Source organism: Triticum aestivum, chromosome 7D, assembly GCF_018294505.1.
Source record: "Triticum aestivum cultivar Chinese Spring chromosome 7D, IWGSC CS RefSeq v2.1, whole genome shotgun sequence".
NCBI lineage: Eukaryota > Viridiplantae > Streptophyta > Magnoliopsida > Poales > Poaceae > Triticum > Triticum aestivum.
Window position 1 is genome coordinate 403,942,729 of NC_057814.1, and position 9,205 is coordinate 403,951,933.

The 9,205-nt window shown below is 46.1% G+C and overlaps 2 protein-coding genes across 3 annotated transcripts; one reads left to right on the forward strand and one right to left on the reverse strand.

Annotated features, from left to right (window-relative positions):
* The first annotated feature begins 4,111 nt into the window (after positions 1 to 4,111).
* On the forward strand, positions 4,112 to 6,125 carry LOC123165757 (succinate dehydrogenase subunit 6, mitochondrial). Its single transcript, XM_044583478.1, has 4 exons — positions 4,112 to 4,418; positions 4,504 to 4,606; positions 4,722 to 4,865; positions 5,808 to 6,125. Exons 1-4 carry the CDS (start codon positions 4,254 to 4,256, stop codon positions 5,819 to 5,821), a joined length of 426 nt encoding a protein of 141 aa, XP_044439413.1. The 5' UTR covers positions 4,112 to 4,253; the 3' UTR covers positions 5,822 to 6,125.
* A 575-nt stretch (positions 6,126 to 6,700) lies between these two features.
* LOC100136962 (MADS-box transcription factor 26) lies at positions 6,701 to 8,893 on the reverse strand. Of its 2 annotated transcripts, none has more exons than XM_044583476.1 (7): positions 8,533 to 8,893; positions 8,355 to 8,436; positions 8,165 to 8,226; positions 7,442 to 7,544; positions 7,324 to 7,365; positions 7,185 to 7,235; positions 6,701 to 7,086 (listed from the first exon to the last, which is right to left on the reverse strand). In XM_044583476.1, exons 1-7 carry the CDS (start codon positions 8,712 to 8,714, stop codon positions 6,925 to 6,927), a joined length of 684 nt encoding a protein of 227 aa, XP_044439411.1. In that variant the 5' UTR covers positions 8,715 to 8,893; the 3' UTR covers positions 6,701 to 6,924. The 2 variants fall into 2 exon arrangements, with proteins under 2 accessions (XP_044439411.1, XP_044439412.1); XM_044583477.1 differs by having other exon boundaries at positions 7,194 to 7,235; positions 8,533 to 8,891.
* Positions 8,894 to 9,205: the final 312 nt, after the last annotated feature.

A 9,205-nucleotide genomic window follows, 5' to 3' on the forward strand; every position in this document is an offset into this window, starting at 1 on the left:
TTCAACTTCCCCACCAAAAACCATGAATAAGTGAGTTGATGTGCTCACATAAACCACGGGGAAGTTTGAAACAAGCCATAGAGTATGCCGGAATAGCTTGGGCCACCGACTTGATCAAAACTTCTTTTCCTCCCACTGATAAAGTTTTCTCAATCCATCCCTTTATCTTGTTCCATATTCTGTCTTTCAGAAATTTGAAAGTGCCATTCTTCGAGTGCCCCACATCTGTAGGCATGCCCAAGTATCACTCATTTAGCGATTCGTTAGGAACCTGCAATGCATTCTTCACAGCTTCTCTAGTAACATTGTGGCACCCTTTGCTGAAGAATATAGATGACTTATCTCTATTAACTCGCTGTCCAGAGGCCTGACAATAATCTTTCAACAAGTTTGACACTTCATCTGCTCCTTCCACACTAGCCCTGATGAACAGCAGGCTATCATCTGCGAATAGGAGGTGGTTCACCGACGGAGCCGTTGAAGCCACCTTGATCCCGCTCAAGTTAGATGACTGATTAGATTTCAATAGGCACGAAAGGCCCTCCGCTGCTATCAGGAAAAGATAGGGGGATATGGGGTCTCCCTGTCGAATTCCTCTTGATGGTCTGAATTCTTCAAGTTTTTTACCATTGAACAAGACTGAAAAAGTGACTGACCTGACCATGCCCATGATCACATTTACCCATTGCTGGTTGAAGCCCAATTTGAGCATTATAGCCTCCAAGTACTGCCATTCAACTCTATCATACGCCTTCATCATGTCTAGCTTCAATGCTGCAAAACAATTTTTCTTCGCCTTGTTCCTCTTCATGAAGTGTAAGCACTCATATGCTGAAATGATGTTATCTGTAATTAGCCTCCCGGGTACAAAGGCTGACTGCTCCGCAGAGATGATATCCGGCAGGATGGTCTTTAAGCGGTTTGCAATGACCTTAGAGGCTATCTTGTAGAGAACGTTACACAAGCTGATAGGTCGGAATTGAGCGAGGAGTGTTGGATTTTCTATCTTAGGAATAAGTACCAAGATTGTCTCATTGATCGCCTCCGCACTCTCTTCACCTTGCACAATACGGAGCACTGCACTTGTGATTTCTTTTGCACACACATCCCAATGCTGCTGGAAAAAATGAGCTGGGTAGCCATCTGGGCCAGAAGCTTTTGTTGGAAACATTTGAAATAATGCAGTTTTAACCTCCGCTTCAGAATATGGTGCCATAAGGGACTGATTCATATCATTGGAGACCTTGCGGGGCACATGATCCAAAACTCTTTCCATATCCCCGACCCCTTCCGAGGCAAACAAGTTGCTGTAAAACTCTTTGGCCATTGCTTCCATCTCGGCCATATCGAATGTACTCGATCCATCTAGTTTGGTCAAAGCTTTTATAAGATTTTTCCTTCTTCTCATGCTTGCTCTTTGGTGGAAAAACTTTGTATTTTTGTCACCGGCCGATAACCACTGAATCCGAGAACGTTGACGCCACATAATCTCCTCAGGGTAATATAGTTCAACTAGCTTCTCGATAATTTTCAGCTCAGCATGTGTCGGTCCAGTCCTAGTCGGATGATTCTGCAAGTCATCTAATTCCTTTTTAAGTTTTTTGATCTCTTTCCTGACACTCCCAAAGGAATCAGTGCTCCACCTGATGAGATCGGCGGATAGTCCCTTAAGTTTTTCCTTCACAGCAGCCACCGAAAGAGCCACACCCGACGTGTCCCAACCAGCTATTACTGTGGGTTTTAATTCCTCATGATTTTCCCACATTACCTCGTACTTAAATTGCCGTGGCCCCCGCCGATCTTGCTCCTGCTCGAGTCTGAGTATTATGGGTGTGTGGTCAGATGATGCTGCTGAAAGATGGGATACCATCGCTTGTGGAAATTGGGCTAACCAATCAACTGTACACAAAGCTCGATCTAGCCGGACCCTAGTGTACGTGTCTCCAGCCACCTTCTTTTCATAGGTCCAGAACTTTCCCTTGTAGCCTAGATCATTTAGAGCACAAACATCAATGGTGTCCCGGAAGCCTTGCATCTGATTCTGTGTCCGCCGGCCAACACCATCATGTTCCTCTTGGCGTAGAACCTCATTAAAATCACCTATACACAACCATGGGAGTGGACTGTGATTAGCCATTCCTTTCATCATGTCCCATGTCTTGTATCTCTCACTTGTTTGGGCTTCAGCATATACACAGGACAATCTCCAAGGGACCGAGCCAAACCCCTGGACAGAAAAATCAATGTGATACTTAGACGAGCCCAAAAATGACAAATTTATTTCATTATTCCAGAATACACCAATTCCTCCACTTCTCCCCGAACTACCGATTGCATAGCCATTATCATATCCTAAAGCACCAGCTAAACCCTCTACTCTTGCCTTACTAATTTGAGTTTCGAGTAAACAAAAGATAGAGGGGGCAAACTTTGCCACTATGTCGCGGGCTTCTCGAACTGTCGCGGCATTGCCTGCTCCGCGGCAGTTCCAACTTAGAAGACTCATTTGGCCTGGCGACCCTCCGCTCGGGAGGACGCCAAAATTGCCAAGCTATTTATTTCCTTTGGTGAGGTAGCAATCATGCTGTGTGCGCCGTCATTAGCATTGCCCTTCTTTGGCTTCTTGTTTTGTTTCCTCGGTGATACGTATACTGGTGGTAGTGGAGGGACATGAGGCAGCTCCCCACCATCGCCCGCAGAAGGTACCGACACGAGCTGATTTTCCATTGGTGTCACAGCAGATGAAGTCGATGTGTTCTCAAGTGAAGTGCGTTTATTGTGGGACTTGCAGTGATATCCATCAATTGCTTCCAGAACTGAACCTTTTCCTGCTGGTTCTGTTTCAACTGCCGATACATGTTCAGGATCTTTTTCTTCAGTTACGTCAGCTCCTTTTCCCATGTTCCCTCCCGTACTAGCTCCCGGCGCCGTCTTATTCTTTGTCGGGTTTTCACCATCACAATGCCCGCGAGCTGGGACGTACCCACGGCCAGCGGTGCCACCGCGGCCATGCCCCCTGCCGCCCCGAGCAGCAAAATTTCCTCCAAAAGGCTGAGAGTACGACACTGATCGGCGTTTAGCAATCATCCATTTGCCCACTTATTATCTTCCTCTTTCCACACGCCGTTTCCGCATTCTTCATGGCTATGGCCCATGAAACCGCATATTTGACAGAAGAAGGGGATTTTCTCGTATTTAACGACCAACATCCGTGTGCCCTCATCCACCACCGTAAGAGGGGTGAAGCGAGTCAAAGGTTTTGTGGTAAGGACCCTGGCCCGAACACGAACATAGTCTCCCTCGTAGTAAAGGGTGGGTCGAAGCTGAACTTCACGAACTTTACCAATTCTACGAGCTAGCTGATCTACCACAAGTTCTTGACGATAAACCTCTGGGATCTTGTGAATTTGGGCCCAGACATACAAGCCATCTAGCGCCACTGCCTCAGGATCCTGTCTTGCCATCGTAATCCTCTATGATCACTCCTAGACCCCTGAAGAGCCAAGGACCTCCATGAACAACCTTCCTCCAATCTCCTAGGCAGAAAAGTTGGATGATGAACAGATTTTCTCCGGCCTCACGGAACTTCGGCGTTTGAGCTAGCCCCCAGATGAACTTCATATTGTCAGAAAACGCTGTGGAACTGAATGGTCTGTCCGTGTTAACTCGGGCGATCGCCAACCACCTGGCCTCCGCTTTGAATTTCTGTGCTTCCTCCTTCCCGATGACCACATCATCTAGTTCCTCATCAAGCAACTCCATGTTCTTCAGCATCCCTTCCAGGTCAACCTCATCTGCCCCGCTAGATCGCGATGAGGAGCCCCTCTCCCTCGCCATGGTGCGCTCGGGTTCGGGCTGAGAAACCCCCACGGTCTTCAAAGAACCCCTCCGTCGCCCCCAAAAGGCCGCGGTTCGGTAATGATGTCTACAGCGTTCCTCCCCCGGCGACCAGGAAGTCGCCAGCGGCGGCGCTGCTAAACCCTAATCGAGAGGGTAATCTAATCGAGAGGGTATAACAGCTCTCAAATAAGACCCACTCCAGACGGGTCGTAGATATTTCCCCCATCTGGGTCGTAGCCAGCCCATTACTAACCTTCTCTAGCCAGCTCATGTAGACCATTCTGGCCCATCTGGGTCTTAGCCAGCCCATTTATTAGCGTTCCTTCTCTAACCTTTTCCCCAAGGAGAGAAACGAGAAAGGATCACCGTGGAACCGATCGAATCGCAGCGAAGCAGCGGCGGCGGCGGCGGCGATGGGGATCGGCGAGCACTTTGAGGGCGTGAAGCAGCACTGGGCGCGCAACTTCGCCTTCCTCGACTACTTCAAGAAGGTCTACGGCCGCGACCAGCCCCTCCCCAAGTGGTCCGACGCCGACGTCGAAGAGTTCATCGCCTCCGACCCCGTCTACGGCCCCCAGGTATCTCCCTGCCCTGCCCTCTCCCGCAACCCGATCCCGATCTTTCCCTTCCTCCCCGCTCTAAATTACAGAGATCCGTTTCCAGCTCAAGGCCCTGAGGGAGTCCAGGAAGTTCGCGCTCGGCGGGGCCCTGGCCGGCGCCGCGCACCTCGGCGGCGTTGCCTTCAAGTACTCCAAGAGCCCGCACGGTACGGAAAATCTCTCGATCGATCTTGATTCTTGGCTTGCACGCGTCGTCGTTGCTGCTGTGGCTGATCGAGATGCTGCGGGGAATTGATCCGTGGCTGACTGCCTTGCCTGCAGGTGTCGTGCTGGCGACCGGGTTCGGAGCGCTCACAGGCGCCGTGCTCGGGTCGGAGGTGGCCGAGCACTGGTACGAGCTCTACAAGATGGACAAGCAGGGGGCCAACCTCAGGTTCATCTACTGGTGGGAGGACAAGGTCTCAGGTGTGTTGCTTTCTTCTGGCTTCATTTCACATACCACATCCTTCTGTTTATCCTCATTGTGTAACTCAATTCCAAAAGGCAGCATGTTGCATGTTAATACATGTATGCCATGCCACTTTGTGTAAGAGAACATTATGATAGTGATTCCATCGGTTCCTGGTCAGAAGTTTTGACTGGGAGGTCTTGATGCTATGCCACTTGAGTGAATTTGGATTTTGGGCTGTGATTATGTGGTATTGATGATAATTTTCGGACTGCAATTATGTGGTGTTGGTGAAGTGTTGTCTGAGTGAACTAGGAACGCTAGAAGGATATGATGTGGTTGTATCAGTTTCAGCATGATGATACTCATCAACTTGCACCTGATCATAGTCCAGTAAATGCATGGGGTTGACATGTTTCTGTTTAGCTCTCACAAAACAATTATATTATATAAGAGTGACTCGTGTAGTATGAATTGTCATGGTCAAGTGGCTGCATACAGCTGCATGCCAATATCTCATTGAGCTTTGCATATTTCTGTTTTTTTTTCTTAGAGCATTATATGATAGTGATTGGCATTGTGATTGTAATTGTGTGACAGTATGATAATGTTTCATTTAGTTTTGTATGTTTCTGTTTAGCTTTCTTAAAGCATTATATGATAGTGACTCTGGCAGTGTGATTGTGTTTTGTATGTTTCCGTTTAGCTCTCCTAGAACATTATATGATAGTATCTCCAGTAGTGTTGATGTGAAGGTCTTAGGGATTTATCATAAAACTATTTATTGTGAATTAGTAGTAGTAAGGTATAAGATGAAATATGATTGTTAATTTGATGATAGTACTTGCTAACACACCATTGTTGATGAAATTGCCTGCATGAAAGTATTTTGTTTACTTCCGCTGCCAAACATTCCCAAGATTATTCTAAACTTGCTGCAAATCTTCTTCTGTGAGCAGGCCAGAAGAACTGAAGAAGACTTCTGCATAAGCTTATGCCTGTTTCAGCATACTGGTTTGACAAGACAATGATGTCTCCAGTTTGGGATTTCTAGTTTTTACTTCCTAGTCTTTTTCCAATAAGGTGCATATTGGCCATCAACTGGACAATGTATTTTATTTTCTCTACTATGGGTTGCTCTCAGTTTCTCTATGATGTTCATGTTTGCACCTATGGAAAACTAAATGCCAGTACTTTTCAGTCTATCAGTTCGCACATGACCTGTAAGTATTCAATGACCGTAAAAATAATATCGGGGATGCCTACTTTCTTCAAAACCATTTCCACTCAGGTTTCCAGTATGAATATGAGCGTAGGTCTTGAGGCCTGGAATTATGATCTGGGGTTCAGAGTCTGGTCTCTCCTACTGCAAGTGATTATGATTCCAATTGCATAGGAGAATTCTAGAACCAGCTTTCCTGACTTGATAACTGCGTGTTTCTTTGGGTCATTATTTTGATGCTATGTCATGTTGTAAGCGTCACTGCATTTAGTTGCCTGAGAAACTATGTTGTATCAGCATTTCATAGGTATCAACACTTCTGTAAGTAGGCACATTCACCTACCCTGAGTTTAATTAGACTGTGTCTTAACTCAGCTGCCGCTGGATCTATCCTTGGTACTTGGTTTTAAATATGCCTCGTCAAATTATCTGATACTAGTGATTTTCCAGCATGGTTTGTCATGCCTATAATGCTAACAGTTTTTGTTTGCATGCCACATTTGCTTCATGAACCAAGCTGATATCATGCATCAAATTCAAATAAACAATGTGCCCATGTAAAAACAAGTTACTCAAGGGATAATAAGTTTGCAACATCTCAACATTCGAAGCAACACACAAACAAAGGTCTTGATTATGTGAAATACCAACATCAGAGCTCCTCAAGAGTTCTTTAGGTAATGTAAAAGCACAGTGCAGTACAATACTTAAGGCCTTAAGGGCACTCCTGAGGGAATATGGCCTATATAAATATTACAGAGTAGTACCGGAGCAAATCATACGTAAAGCAAGCTTTGTTAAATATTAACCACCATATTACACACTAATAATAGTCCCTCAGGGCGTTATTACCATCAGAAGGAATAGCCCATCTCTGAGCCCCTACAAGTAGAATAGCCACTCAGTATAGTCAGTGGGTTAGTGATCTCCTCTAACATTGGGACTGTACTAAAATGCCCATTCTGCTGATCTGCTATAGTCATGCCTACGTCGATCAGTCCATGCTGTTCTACTATCTGCAACCAGGAACACATTTTTTGGTATCAGCAACCATGCTTGCACGGCGGTCTAAACACAAAATCTAGTTTGCAGTTCCATGTGTCAATATACGTACAATCGGTACCTTTTCCTGGAGAATTTCGTTGGCAGCTTTCAACATGCCCTCCTGCATATAAAGAATCTAACTCTACTTTCAGCAAATTGTCAATGATATTTGGGTATTTATAGATTTGAACTGTTACTAATTGACTTGCCTTGCTCTTCAGTGCCTGGATCTCTTGAATCATTATCTGCATCTGTTAGATAAGAAAGTTTTAGTGGTGCCCAAAGGAGTTTCTCTTCCAATAATTTATAGGCTTTGTGTTGAATTACCTTTGCGGAGCGGATGTTGAACATCCATATCTCCAAGTACCTCTCCAGGGCATTCAGCTCGTCAACATTCATGTGCTCATTTGCCCTGTTTCCATAAATGTACCTGCCATGGTTTTCATTTTGCCAAGATTAAGTCTCGGAGTTCATCAAAGTATAGCTAGAAGACTTTGATGTTCATGTCACAGCCTTTTCCTTTCAATCAATAGTTTTGTTTGGTTGGTGGAGATGGAGTTCAACTAAATGTAAGAGCAAAAGCAGGTTTCTAAGTTTGTGCTTCTTACAGACAAGTTTGTGTTGCTTTTAGATGATTCTGTGCAAGTAAACAAAATATTTCAGGGTTACCAGGGTGCAGTGGCGGACTTAGTGAGGGCCAAAGGGGGCCATGCCCCCCCACCCCCACCCCACCCCAAAAAAAATCAAATTTATTTCTTTGCATAAACACATAATATTTAAAACTATTTGAGCCAAATTTAGCATAACACACTAGATTAGCCCTTTCAACTCTACTTAAGACTCATTTAGCCCCATCTCAAATCGCGTTGAAGGTCCGCCACTGCCAGGGCAGCTTTGAATAATAAACTATATTGGTGCTTATGAAATAAACTAGACATGCTGGAAACGTGTATCACTTCATCTCCATTTGTGAGCTAATGTGATCTTTACTTGGGCATAAATAATGTGACTTGTTGAAGCAAAGCGAAATGAGTAAGCAGGATGGAGTACCTCAGTCCCTTCTGCAGAAGGTCTATTTCTTGTTTCAGCACCATTGCCTCCTGCTTTGGGTCCTAGTGACAAACATGGTCAAGTTTTAGAATTTCACCAAGTTTTAGAACTGACATGCCCACTTAAAAGTCTCATGTGTGACTTAGACTTGTACATGAAGAGGAGAGGACATGAGAAGAAGCTTAATTACCACTCTCTGGTCGCCGCAGCCGTCGCCGGTCATGCCTTCTCCACTGGCACTCTTGTACCTCTCGATCAGCCCATCCATGGTTCTGCTCAATATCAAGACAAAAAGAGATGAATGAGCTCGAGGTTGAAGGAGCAAATCAAGAGAACCGAGAGGAAGTGCATGCACATCCTAGTCATACCCGGTGGTGGCGAGGTCGTAGAGCTTGCCGTGTGCGGAGAAGATGATGATGCCGATGTCGGCGTCGCAGAGGACAGAGAGCTCCCTGGCCTTCTTGAGGAGCCCTGCGCGGCGCTTGCAGAAGGTGACCTGCCGGTGGACGGGGTTCTCGATGCGCCGGAGCTGGACCTTGCCTCTCGCCATGGATGATGATGATGGATGGATGGATGGGTGGATGATTGATAAGGGGTAGATGGAGAGACGAAGAAGATGATGGATTGCACACAACCTTCCACTAGTTTGGACTAGCTTCGAGGTTGCTGCGGTTGCACCCTTGCAGCTCTCTCTATGTGAGACTACTGTCCTGGTTAAACCACAGGTGAGGCTAGAGATGTCGTTTTTATAGTGGGAGCAAGAACCAATTCCCTTCCCCCTCCCCTGGCATCCCCCACAATAATAATACTTGCCTCTCTAGGCCTACATCGTCCCCTACCAATCAGTGTTTGAGGCATTTGGGCGGTCAAGCTAACAGATGGGAGGGAAGAAAGTTGGTGTGGCACCTTGGAATCCATGTGTGGCGATGCACCACATGTTGTACACCCTTTACACTTGGCCTCATGACTGTGTTCCATTCTATTAAGTTCGCGAAGATGAGACGTGTGGCGGTTCATGGAACGGACATCGGACATCGATCA